General features: G+C 38.3%; 1 protein-coding gene and 1 pseudogene across 1 annotated transcript; both read left to right on the top strand.

Annotated features, from left to right (window-relative positions):
- Window positions 1-2,857: 2,857 nt before the first annotated feature.
- On the top strand, window positions 2,858-3,961 carry LOC118971457 (olfactory receptor-like protein OLF4; annotated as a pseudogene).
- An 8,849-nt stretch (window positions 3,962-12,810) lies between these two features.
- LOC108397608 (olfactory receptor 7A10-like) lies at window positions 12,811-13,761 on the top strand. Its single transcript, XM_017661124.3, has one exon. The coding sequence runs from the start codon at window positions 12,823-12,825 to the stop codon at window positions 13,759-13,761; it is 939 nt and encodes a 312-aa protein (XP_017516613.3). The 5' UTR covers window positions 12,811-12,822.
- Window positions 13,762-14,216: the final 455 nt, after the last annotated feature.

The raw sequence follows: 14,216 nt of genomic DNA, 5'->3' as shown, positions 1-14,216 counted from the left end.
TGGATCTTTGTTGAGGTTTTTTGATGATCATCTTCTGGTATGACTCTTCCAGAGAGTGTTGATGTTGGAAGTTCTTCATATCATATCTTAGTTCATTTTCTGGGTAGCCGAATTAGGCTTTGATCCTCTCTATAAACACAAGCAGACCCTTTGCCTACACTTTGATATGCCCTTTATACCATTGTGTAGAACTCATTGGAGTTCACCACACAAGAACTGCTTTTTTTTTAAGAGAAAAGAGTATTATCAGAAAAATGTAGCTCCATAGCCGATCATCTGACACCCTTTAAGTGATCAAAATTAAGGATATTTAAAGCATGCATTAATCGTTGATTTACAGTTAGTTTTATCCTATCAAGGAGTAATCCCCCTTTTCTTCCTTTCTTTTTTTTATTATCTTTAATCTACACTTACATGAAGAATATTATGTTTACTAAGCTCTCCCCTATACCAGGTCCCCCTATAAACCACTTTACAGTCACTTTCCATCAGCATAGCAAAATGTTGTAGAATCACTACTTGTCTTCTCTGTGTTGTACAGCCCTCCCCTTTCTCCCACCCCCCCCAAGCATGCTAGTCACTTTCTCTTTGGTACCTGTTAGTCCATTCTTGGGTTCTGTGATTCTGGTGCTGTTTTGTTCCTTCAGTTTTTCCTTTGTTCTTATACTCCACAGATGAGTGAAATCATTTGGTATTTCTCTTTCTCCGCTCGGCTTGTTTCACTGAGCATAATACCCTCCAGCTCCATCCATGTTGCTGCAAATGGTAGGATTTGCCCTCTTCTTATGGCTGAATAGTATTCCATTGTGTATATGTACCACATCTTCTTTATCCATTCATCTATCGATGGACATTTAGGTTGCTTCCAATTCTTGGCTATTGTAATAGTGCTGCGACTAACATAGGGGTGCATCTGTTTTTCTCAAACTTGATTGCTGCGTTCTTAGGGTAAATTCCTAGGAGTGGAATACCTGGGTCAAATGGTAAGTATGTTTTGAGCATTTTGATGAACCTCCACACTGCTTTCCACAATGGTTGAACTAATTTACATTCCTGCCAGCAGTGTAGGAGGGTTCCCCTTTCTCCACAGCCTTGCCAACATTTGTTGTTGTTTGTCTTTTGGATAGCAGCCATCCTTACTGGTGTGAGATGATACCTCATTGTAGTTTTAATTTGCATTTCTCTGATAATTAGCGATGTGGAGCATCTTTTCATGTGTCTGTTGGGCATCTGTATTTCTTTTTTGGAGAACTGTCTGTTCACTTTCTCTGCCCATTTTTTAATTGGGTTATTTGTTTTTTGTTTGTTGAGGTGGGTGAGCTCTTTATATATTTTGGATGTCAAGCCTCTATCGGATCTGTCATTTTCAAATATATTCTCCCATACTGTAGGGTTCCGTTTTGTTCTATTGATGGTGTCTTTTGCTGTACAGAAGCTTTTCAGCTTAATGTAGTCCCACTTGTTCATTTTTGCTGTTGTTTTCCTTGCCCGGGGAGATATATTCAAGAAGAGGTCATTCATGTTTATGTCTAAGAGGTTTTTGCCTATGTTTTTTCCCAAGAGTTTAATGGTTTCATGACTTACATTCAGGTCTTTGATCCATTTTGAGTTTACTTTTGTATATGGGGTTAGACAATGGTCCAGTTGCATTCTCCTACATGTAGCTGTCCAGTTTTGCCAGCACCATCTGTTGAAGAGACTGTCATTTCACCATTGTATGTCCATGGCTCCTTTATCAAATATTAATTGACCATATATGTCTGGGTTAGTGTCTGAATTCTCTAGTCTGTTCCATTGGTCTGTGGCTCTGTTTCTGTGCCAGTACCAAATTGTCTTGATTACTATGGCTTTATAGTAGAGCTTGAAGTTGGGGAGTGACATCCCCCCTACTTTATTCTTCTTTCCCAGGATTGCTTTGGCTATTCGGGGTCTTTGGTGTTTCCATATGAATTTTTGTATTATTTGTTCCAGTTCACTGAAGAATGTTGCTGGTAGTTTCATAGGGATTGCATCAAATCTATATATTGTTTTTGGCAGGATGGCCATTTTGACGATATTAATTCTTCCTAGCCACAAGCATGGGATGAGTTTCCATTTGTTAGTGTCCCCTTTAATTTCTCTTAAGAGTGACTTGTAGTTTTCAGGGTATAAGTCTTTCACTTCTTTGGTTAGGTTTATTCCTAGGTATTTTATTCTTTTTGATGCAATTGTGAATGGAATTGTTTTCCTGATTTCTCTTTCTGTTGGTTCATTGTTAGTGTATAGGAAAGCCACAGATTTCTGTGTGTTAATTTTGTAATTTTGTATCCTGCAACTTTGCTGTATTCTGATCCTATGTCTCCAATTTTAACCAAGAGCAAATAACCCCTTTCTTTGGAATTTTCTGACTGCATCTTTAATCACTCTCACTCTAATTACTCATTCCTATACTTGCGTCCTTTTTTAGACTTGAGTAGCTGAAAGTAGTATAGTTCTCAGGGCCTTTGTATTAAACATTACCTCTGCCAGACACACAGTTCCCCACAAATTTGCATTCCTGACCTCTCATCCTGAGGTCTCTGTTCAAATGTCACCTTGTTTCCAAGTCTTTTCTTAACACCAACAAAAATAAAACTTCTATCCACTCTCTCCTTTAAACCTGCTTTGTTTCTTCATACCACTTGTCACCATCTGACATATCACATAATATTTTATGTCACCATCTGAAATATTACATAATATTTTATTTGCTTATGTTTTTCCCCATCATTGGCTTGTAGGGGCTTTTGTTTGTCAGCACCCTGTAATCATGGCTTAGATGGTGCCTGGAGCATATATGACACTCGACACATCTTCAAGTGCATAACATCTAGGGGGAATGTTGGTAGTGGGATAAAAGTGCCTAATAAGAGATGAAATGGGGGATGGATCTCTGCAAGGGCACTGACTCATATGCAAAGTATGATATTAATTTCTTACTAGAAAAATGTAGACTGTAGCATTCTTTGTGAGTATTACTTTGTGTGTAAAAATTAATGATGTTGTTCCCTCTTTTCTGTCAGTCAATCAGACAACATGAGGAATGAGGAAATGACAAATGGATTTCAGAAATTCTTCTCAGAGTTTCAGGGAAGCCAGAACTGTAGTCCCTCATATTTGGGCTTTTCTTCTCCATATACCTCATCACTGTGATTGGGAACTTGCTCATCATCTTGGCTGTCAATTCAAAATCCCACCTGCACACACTCATGTACTTCTTCCTCTCTAACCTGTCCTGTGTGGACATCTGCTTCACCTCCATCATCATCATCCCCAAGATGCTGAACATCCAGGCCCAGAGAAAAGTCATAGCCTATGCAATTTGCATCATTATATTTTCAGGGTTGGGCATCTATCTCCTATTTGTGATGACATATGAATGTTATGTGGCCATCTGCCACCCCCTATACTGCATAGCCATCATTAGCCACTGGCTTTGTGGACTCTTGTTTCTGATGTCCTGGATCACTAGTGCCCTGCATTACGTGTTATAAACCTTAATGGTTTTGCAGCTTTCCTTCTGTAGAGATGTAGAAATGCCACACTTTTTCTGTGAATTCAATAAGTTGTTCCAACTTGCTTATTATGACACTTTCTTTAATAACCAGATGATGTATCTTGCAGCTGTGCTGCTGGCTGCTGCTCTCTTCAGTGAGATCCTTTACTCCTACTCTAAGATAGTTTCCTTCGTGCATTGAATCTCATCAGCTCAGGTCAAGTGTAAACCATTTTCCACTTGTGCATCTCACTTCCCCATTGTCTCCTTATTTTTTGTACAAGCCTAGGCATGCACCTTAGCTCTGCTGCTACTCAAAGTTCACACTCAAGTGCAGCAGTCTCAGTGATATACACCATGGTCACAAACATGCTGGACCCCTTCATCTACAGTCTGAGGAACAAAGACTTAAATGATTTGTTAGGATGGCAAGAAGTAAAGGGCTAACTGTGCTGGACCGAACACATACCCGTGATTTAAGGGCTTCCAGCCTCCCAGCCTCAAACTGTGATGCTTTAATCAGACTGTAAAATAGAACTTGCTCCTTCTGTTTATTCCCTGGAATTTTCTATTGTTGGAATTCAAATCCTCTATGCAGCTTAAGTAATATACAGTAACCACCGTATTATTCTTTTTCTCCATCTGTTACATAGACAGTGTTCACTTTGTGCCTTTTCCTACATTCATAAAGATTTTTTGAAACTTTGATCAGAAATATCTGGAAATTGTGCTACATTTTGTGGACAGCATGGATTACTTAAGTATAATATCTTCTATTCTATACATAATTGTAATGAATTTGTTATTGTTTTATCAATAGAATAGTTGAATCACACTACCCATACAGAAAAAAATATATACTTAGCTACTAATTCCCATTACATTATCCCTTCCAGAGGAAAATCTGAAAGCAGAGTTTACAACTCTGTATCCAGCATTCTCTCTACATTGTTACCTTCAGTTCTGTTACTGCGAATGTGGATATTATTATTGTGTCACTTAAGTCGTGGCCTATTGATGGTGAGGCTATATAGGCTGGGAATCCCTGGGGCTCTTGTCCAGACTACTGCTTGTTGCTTGGTCTGAAGACAAAATTTTTGGACAAGCCCTCATGACCCTTACTACAATTGCAATGACAATCATGGCATGATGGAAGAAACAGATTTATTACTCACAGATCCTGGAGGGTATACAGCACCACCAATGCCCACACAGGAAGGGCTTGAGTACAGGGACAGAAAGAGAGCATGGGCCAATGTTTGGGGCTCTGCCTATATTGTGATCCAGGGGCAGGAGGCTAAGGTTTCAGGGATTTATTTTTTATTGGCACATTTAAAACATCAGAGTGGAATTAGGGCTGGAAGAAGAGAAGAGCAGGGTCACTGAGGAGGTCTGCTATCAAGTAATTCAGGTTTTCCTAAAAGGGGAGCTTCAAGGTTGGGGTGGCCTGCGTCCTTACTCACTAGCTGTGGCACACTGCTGGAAATATGTCTGATGAGTTGGATATCTATGAAACATATATCTCTGAAATCAAATGCTTATTGTTTGGCATCTTAAAATCAAAACACAATGTAAGAATTTACTCTACAAACACACTGTTTTATACTTGGTCTTCTGGTTTTATTCTCTTATTCAACTCACTGCCCAGAATGTCTACCATAGATAGTGGTTAAAGGCTTTGTTTTAAGGCTTGTCCATTATGTTGTGGGAGGTTGTAACACACTCTGTTTTGAGCCAATTTATTTCAGTTATTTTTCCTTAACAGACATAGGGTAATTTTCTTGTTTAAAGAAATGAGTTTATCAGGTATGAAAGGCCTTGATTTATTCCAATTATGTTTTATATTCATACATAACACTTTGCTTTCTACCTAGTTATAAGATACATCTCCAACACCTGATAATGTGTGACTCAGCTACCTGTGATCTTACTTTGAGACAGGCATCACTAGAATTTAAAAATATATAATATATAAGACTGTAGTGATATATAAGTAGCTACACATATTTAAATTGTAAAATTTGCTGAATTAAAAAACTAACAAAATTAATAGTACATGCTGTATGGGTTCATTTACATGTGATACAAGGCAGTACACCAAATCTTTAATTGCTTTGCTACGTAATTCTAAAGAATGTAATCACTCTGCTGTATTTCCTTATTTCTGATGGTGATGTGAGATATAAACTTAATTCATGTGTTTGTAGTTAGTAATAAATGAAATATTAGGAAATGTTGTTAAGTCCAAGAACTCTTTCATGGGGAATGAGTACATGTGTGTGCATTTGTACATGATTTTCTTTCAAATAAACAGACAAATATATGGATACATGCAGACTCTTTAATAATCCAATATTTTATGTTGAAAAGAAATTTGTGACACAGTTGGATAGAAATTAAAATAATGAATCATTAAATTACCATGAAATTAAGGGCCTAGAAATTTAGACACAAAGAAACAATGGGAATTCAATGTACTACCCAATGTAGGAAGACTCCTAATTGGCTTTATGTTTTTTCTTCTACCTAAGGTTAGATTTCAACACAAAATTCCTTTACCCAAAGGAAGCAAAATGAATGAAGTGAATGGCTAAGATAGATTTAATTTTCTGCCCCAAGTTTTTTTGGATAAATGTGTATATTGTATGACTTGCTGCTATAACAAATTAGCATACTGGGCTGGGTATTAAAGAAACAAATGTATATTCTTATATTTTGAAGGACAGAACATGAAATGAGTCTCAGTGGAATGAAGTCCAGATGTCTAAACAATGGTTTCATTCTGGAGACTCCAGAAGAGAAGCCATTTCCTTTCCTACTTGAGTTTCTGGCACCCACAAGCTTTCATTGGCTCCTGGCCCTTTCTCCATCTTCACAGCCACCGATATAGCAGCTTTAAATATCCACCTCCTTGTAACTATTCCACCTTTCTCTTTCACATTCAGGGGATCATGAATGGGAGAAAATATGTGCAAATGGTAGATATATCTGATAAGTTACTAATATCCAAAATATATAAATAATTCATACAACTCAACACCAAAAGAATAAACAATCCAATTGAAAAATGTGCAGATGATCTGAATAGAGATTTTTCCAAAGACATACAGGCATGTGGAAAAATGCACAACATCACATATCATCAGGGAAATGCAAAACTAAATTGAGATATCACCTCATACCAATTGTAATAGTTTCAGAAGGACAAAAAATAACAAGAGTTGACAAGAATGAGGAGCAAAGGAAAACTCTCATGCACTGCTGATAAGAATGTGAATTGGTTGCAGCCACTGTGAAAAATATCTTCTTGTTTCCTCAAAAAATTATAGAATTACCTTATTTGACTCATCATTTCCACTTCTGGGTGTTTAGCTGCAAAAGCAAACACACTCCTTTGAAAAGCTCACTGTATGGCATACAGACATAAACAGATATGTTATAATCAACAAAGTTTCATAATGTCAGACTAAATGGCAATTACCAATTTCTCACATATGTAGGAAAATTCTTATTGATTTGGTGAGTGTGTCCTGCAGTCAAGAAGTGTAGACTCACACACCTCAACAAACAAAAAACAAATAACCCAAGTAAAAAATGGGCAGAGGAACTGAACAGACAGTTCTCCAAAAAAGAAATACAGATGGCCAAGAGACACATGAAAAGATGCTCCACATCGCTGATTATCAGAGAAATGCAAATTAAAACTACAATGAGATATCACCTCACACCAGTAAGGATGGCTGCCATCCAAAAGACAAACAACAACAAATGTTGGCGAGGCTGTGGAGAAAGGGGAACCCTCCTACACTGCTGCTGGGAATGTAAATTAGTTCAACCATTGTAGAAAGCAGTGTGGAGGTTCATCAAAATGCTCAAAACAGACCTACCAGTTGACCCAGGAATTCCACTCCTAGGAATTTACCCTAAGAATGCAGCAATCAAGTTTGACAAAGACAGATGCACCCCTATGTTTATCGCAGCACTATTTACAATAGCCAAGAATTGGAAGCAACCTAAATGTCCATCAGTAGATAAATGGATAAAGAAGATGTGGTACATATACACAATGGAATACTACTCAGCCATAGGAAGAGGGCAAATTCTACCATTTTCAGCAACATGGATGGAGCTGGAGAGTATTATGCTCAGTGAAACAAGCCGAGTGGAGAAAGAGAAATACCAAATGATTTCACTCATCTGTGGAGTATAAGAACAAAGGAAAAACTGAAGGAACAAAACAGAACCGGAATTACAGAACCCAAAAATGGACTAACAGGTACCAAAGGGAAAGTGACTGGGGAGAATGGGTAGGGAGGGAGAGATAAAGGGGGAAGAAGTAAGGGGGTATGAATATTAGCATGCATGAGCGGTGTGGGAGAAAGGGGCGGGCTGTACAACGCAGAGAAGACAAGTAGTGATTCTTCAACATTTTGCTATGCTGATGGACAGTGACTGTAAAGTAGTTTATAGGGGGGACCTGGTATAGGGGAGAGCTTAGTAAACATAATATTCTTCATGTAAGTGTAGATTAAAGATAATAAAAAAAAGAAAGGAAGAAAAGGGGGATTACTCCTTGATGGGATAAAACTAACTGTAAATCAACGATAAATGCATGCTTTAATTATACTTAATTTTGATCACTTAAAGGGTGTCAGATGTTCGGCTATGGAGGTACACTTTTGTGATTATATTCCTTTCTCTTAAAAAGAAAAAAAACGCAGTTCCTGTGTGGTGACCACCAAGGAGTTGTACACAATGGTATAAACGGTATATCAAAGTGTGGGCAAAGGATCTGTTTGCGTTTATACAGAGGATTAAAGCCTAATTTGGCTACCCAGAAAATGAACTAAGGTACGATATGAACAAGAACTTCCAACATCAGCACTCTCTGGAAGAGTCATACCAGAAGATGATCATCAAAAAACCTCAACAAAGATCCAGGTGAAACTGCAGTTGTAGCGGCATCCATCCCACAGGTTCCTGGACTTGCCATGGGAATGAAGAAGGAGATATCTAAGCTGGCCTGTGCTTTCAGTAAAACAACAAATTTGACTGGATCTATACTATTGGAACTCAACCAAGAATTGGGAGAAATGAAAGTTGTAGCACTCCAAAATCTTACAACTACAGACTATCTACTGTTAAAAGAATATATGGGATGTGAACAGTCCCCAGGAATGGGTTTTTTTAATTTTTCTGATTTCTCTCAGACTGTTCAAGTTCAGTTGGACAATAGTAGCCACCATATCATAGATAAGTTTTCACAAATGCCTAAGGTGCCTAACTGGTTTTCTTGGTTTTACTGGAGATGGCTGGTAATTATAGGTCTGCTTTGGTTATGTAACTGTACTCCTGTTATGTTAATGTGTGTGTGCAATTTAATTAGTAGTTTAAAACCTATACATGCTGAAGTTACTCTACAAGAAGATGTGTCAGAGAAATAATCAATCTTCCCATGTTTTCTACCGCCTGCTACTTCTATAGCTTTTCTTCTTCCTTCCTTACTGCAACCCTTAAATAGAATTCGTGCCTCATATCGAATTCACTGAGTATCATAATTCCTCCAAGTGGTAAAGATACCTCAAGACAACTGCTGGGCATAGAAGCCACGGGGCATAAATCTGCAAAGAAGTAAAAAGCTAACCTTTTCAAACAATATGGCCTCTCTCTCACTTACCAACTTTACATCTCCCTGTATGGCCCCGGAAGATGACTGGTTAGCCAGAGACAGGTAAGATTCCTCAATGGAGGAAAAACCTAAGATAGGCACAGTCGCAGGGGGGCCATCAGGTGAGAAATTGGGGATCAACAGTGGTGAGGCTTAGAACCTCACTCCCCCTGTTTTGTGAGAAATCTTCTGCATCTGTGGATGTTTTAATGCCCTTGTCTGGCTTGGATTAACACATAGTCTACAGGCACACAGCTGATCATCTACATTTGCTCTCTTACAACACTAAACAATGTTTTCTACCTTTATCTTGCATCTACCTACCACTTCTGCATTTTATTAAAGATAAAAATATAATAATAATAAAGGGAGAAATGTGGGCTCCACGTATAAATCAAGTATAAAAATCAAACAAATATTCATATTTGACCTGATTGTTTATAGTTCATAATGCGTGATCAAAACCGAAAGTTTCTGTGATGACTGCCCTTGTACTGTTCACCATGTAAGAACTTATTCACTATGTAAGAATTTGTTCACCATGTAAGAACTTGTTCGTTATGCTTCAGAAGATTGGAGACTGATGAGAATTAGGCTTGGGGTGGATTAATGATTGTGCATTGAGCATTGACTCCCCTGTACAGAATTTTGTTGTTGTTAACAACCATTTGATAATAAATGTGAGAGATGCCCTCTCAAAAAAAAAAAAAACTCAAAAGAAAAAAAAAAGAAGAAGTGTAGAGCCCAAAGTTTTACATCAGTGTAAAATACTTTTCCCAATCCCTGAAGAGGGAGATATAAACTTTCTCATAACTGTCAAGGGTTTTGAGCCTACAATATGTCAATACCTTCATCCCCAAGGGACCTAATCAGGTGGCTCCTCAGTCTAAATTTTGTAGAAACTTTAATCCATGGATGTGATCAGGTACTGGAAGTCTAGACCTCTGGAAAGCAGGAGTATTCAATGAGAAATAAAAAATAGGATTCACTCGACTTCTAATATGGTCTTGGGAATAGTAAATTGACAGAAAATTTTCCACTAGGTCTAGACCTGTGTCCCACAGGGCATGATGTACTCAGAGGCAGGACTAACAATGGAAGCAGTGACTAATGAGCAGACATAGAGAGAAGTATATACATCATTGCAGCAGTCCCTCAGCACGTGCCACCTTGGGCTGGACAGGACAGGGTTGTGCTTTTGGAATTGTAAGTCTGGTTGGAGCACCAAAGCTTGGCTCCTTCCTGCTGTCTTATCTGAGGACAAATCTTCAGTCTTCATCATCAGCCTTCCATGGAGGAATTCTGACTTACACAGGAGACCTTCCTCACAGAGCTCTTCCAGGTGAGTCTGAGAGCCCAGCCGAGCTGGCAGGGAAGGGACAGGGAGAAGGAAAGCCAGGAAAGCGATTTGTTGTCACCTGAGTCAATGCAGCCTCGTTCCCAGCATGGAGAGGTTTGTGCTTGTCTGCTCGCTTGTTTAACAAAAAGATGTAATTATTTAGGGAGCAAGAAAGAGATGGGAACATTGAACTCAGCAAAGTCAGGTGTCATTTTAAATTAATAGCAAAACACAAGCCCAATTGTCCCTTTAATTCAGTGTGTCAAATAGTTTGTTAGCTATGACATATACAGTAAGGCAAGGACATTTGTTTTGTTTTTATGATGAGGCATTTTTTACTATTTCCATATTGATGAGAAATACAGAGAGGAAAAAAATGCTTGCAAATACATCCCTGCACTAGCAGTGAGTGAGGCATAGACTTCACAGTATCTTCTACATTATTGGTGTCCACTTGAAAAGTATCTATTTAATAAGTTAAAATGCATTTGCCAGTTGGCATTACTTTATGATTATTTCACTTTGTGTGAGGCCATATATTTTGTGGGTTAGTTAGCCATACACTTTCTTTTTTAATAAGTTTTATTGTGGTATAATTTATATACAACTGTATACCGGTTTCAGATGTAGTGCATAGAGAATTATAAACATCGAAATGCTAACCACAATAAATACAGTTACTGCCCATCAACATACAAATAAATTGCAATATTACTATTTTCCATGTGCCATACTTCTATCCATGTGAATAATTTATTTTATAATTGGAAGTTATTGCTTTTTCATCCCCCTTACCTATTTTACCCATACTCTCACTTCCCTACCCTATGATAACCACCAGTCTGTTCTCTATGTTTGTGAGTCTATTTCTGTTGTGTTCATTTGTTTAGTTTTTTATATTGCACATATAAGGGAAATCATATGGTATTTGCCTTTTTGTCTGATATTTCACTGGGCATAATACTCTCTAGGTACATCTATCTTGTTGAAAATGGCAGGACTTCTCTTTTAATGGCTGAATAATATTCCATTGTGTATATGTACCACATCTTTATCCACTCATCTATTGATGGACACTTAGGTTGCTTCCACATCATGGTCTTTGAAAATGATGCTGCAATGAACATGAAGGTGCATATAACTTTTTGAATTAGTGATTTTTTTCTCTTTATGTACATTTCCAAAAGTGGGCTTTCTGGGTCATATGGTATTCCTAATTTTATTTTGAGAAATCTTCATACTTCTTTCCATAGTAGCTGCATCAGTTCACATGAAAAGTACAATATAGGGAATACAGTGATAACTTTATATAGTGACAGAAAGTAACTACACATCATGGTGACAATTTAGATATGGGTATAATTGTCAAATCACTATGTTGTACACCTCATACTAATATAATATTTTTGTCAAATATATGTCATTATGAATTTAAAAATAATTTAAAAAAATTAAAATGTTTGCAAGACATAATATACTCAGGTATAAATTATATGAAGAAGTTATTCAGTTAAAATTATGGAATTGCAAGATATATGGAGAATTTTATATGGCTGGATAGGACGCTTGTGTAGACAAGGCTTCCCTGGGCCTTGAAGTCTCAGCAGCCAGGAGGCCCCCTCATCCTCATCATCCTCTGACAGCATCTCTCATCTCTCTCTGCCTTGCCCGTTCCCTCAACACACTGGCTTCTGTTGAGCCTTTGACTCTCTTAAACAACCACCTTCCTCAGGACCTTTGCCCCGGCCATTCCCTCTGCCAGGCACACACTCCTGCAGGTAGTCTGTGTCTCCTGATCATTTTTTTCTGATGCGTCTCCTAACCTGTCACCTTGTTGCAGGTCATTTATGAATCCACAGTAAAAAATAACAACCACTTAAACTTCATTTTTGCATACTTTCCTTTTCATAGTGCCTGTACCATCCAATGGGTGACATGATTATTTTTATTTTATTATTCCTTTTCCAGCACAAGATTGCAGGAAGTTTTATTTTCCAGCATACTGTATCCTTGACAGTTCCTGGAATGTGGTTTATATTCAATATCTATTTCTCAGATTAGAGAAAGATACCCTCAATAAATCAATAGTGCACATTATGTTGAGGAACAGGATGACAGTGGAAAAGGAATTCCTATAGAGAAGGAACTAGGGAGGCTAAAGGGGAGCCATCCATACATTAAATATGGAAATGAACTTATTGGTTATAAAATAAATGTTACCACTTATTCTAGGTTACTAACGCTTAATTATGTGAAAATTGTCATTCCTTTTTTCTACTTTCTGGTACTCATCTGCAGCACATGGATCCTCGGAATGATACAAGTATTTCAGAATTTCTTCTCCTCAGATTTTCAGAGGAACCAGAATTGGAGCCCCTCCTACTTGGGCTTTTCCTCTCCATGTACCTGATCACTGTGTTTGGGAACTTGCTCATCATCCTGGCTGTCAGCTCCGACTCCCGCCTGCACACACCCATGTACTTTTTCCTCTGCAACCTGTCCTTTGTGGACATCTGCTTCACCTCCACCACCATCCCGAAGGTGCTGCTGAACATCCAGACCCAGAGCAAAGCCATAACCTATGCAGGCTGCATCAGCCAGATGTACTTTTTCCTACTTTTTGTAGGGATGGATGACTTCCTCCTGACTGTGATGGCCTATGACCGGTATGTGGCCATCTGCCACCCCCTGCACTACACGGTCATCATGAACACCCGGCTCTGTGGACTGCTGGTCCTCGTATCCTGGATTCTGAGTGTCCTGTATTCATTGTTACAAAGCTTAATGGTGTTGGGTCTGCCCTTCTGTGATAACTTGGAAATTCCCCACTTTTTCTGTGAACTCAGTCAGATTCTCCAGCTGGCCTGTTCAGACACATTTATCAATGACATAGTGATATACTTTTTATCCGGGTTGCTGGGTGGTGGTCCCCTTGCTGGGATCCTTTATTCTTACTCTAAGATAGTTTCTTCCATACATGGAATTTCATCAGTTCAGGGCAAGTATAAAGCATTTTCCACCTGTGCATCTCACCTCTCCATTGTCTCCTTATTTTATTGCACAGGCCTAGGAGTGTACCTCAGCTCAGCTGCTACCCAGAGCTCACCCTCAGGTGCAGCAGCCTCGGTGATGTACACCGTGGTCACACCCATGCTGAACCCCTTCATCTACAGTCTGAGGAACAAGGACATAAAACGGGCTCTGAAAGGATTCTTTGTGATGTCAACTGAGGGCCAATAGACCCCAGCAGTGAAGAAGTGTCTGTGATTGCTGAAGTCAAAGCCTCTGTGTCTGAAAGTGTGATTATCTAACAAGACAACGGAATCAGTATTGTTCTATTTATTTCCCAGAATTTCCATTTCTTTGACCTCAATGCCTCTACTCAATTTATGTAACTCAGTTTATCAGCTTTCTGTTCTAATATACAACTCAGTTTCCCTTTATTATTTTCTTACTTTCCCAAATTTATTTCCAACTATGCATCTGAATTATTTGGTAATTTACATTTATCTAATGCAGCAACAAAGATTTTTAAGTAATTTTTCTAAAATGACATATCATACCATATAATTATTATTTTATTTTTCTAAAAGAATCACCATATATTTTATTACAATGGAAAAACATGTGATGACCAAGGTAGTTTATATCATTTTATCATGAAGGTAAGTCTGAAACCTCTGCATTCACTTATA

Source organism: Manis javanica, chromosome 13, assembly GCF_040802235.1.
Source record: "Manis javanica isolate MJ-LG chromosome 13, MJ_LKY, whole genome shotgun sequence".
NCBI lineage: Eukaryota > Metazoa > Chordata > Mammalia > Pholidota > Manidae > Manis > Manis javanica.
The sequence above is the reverse complement of the archived record's forward strand: the minus strand, read 5'-3'. Positions and strand labels throughout refer to the sequence as shown.

Bases quoted from the DNA above. Each gene is read 5' to 3' on its own strand.
- LOC108397608 (XM_017661124.3), top strand. From the start codon at position 12,823: ATGGATCCTCGGAATGATACAAGTATTTCAGAATTTCTTCTCCTCAGA.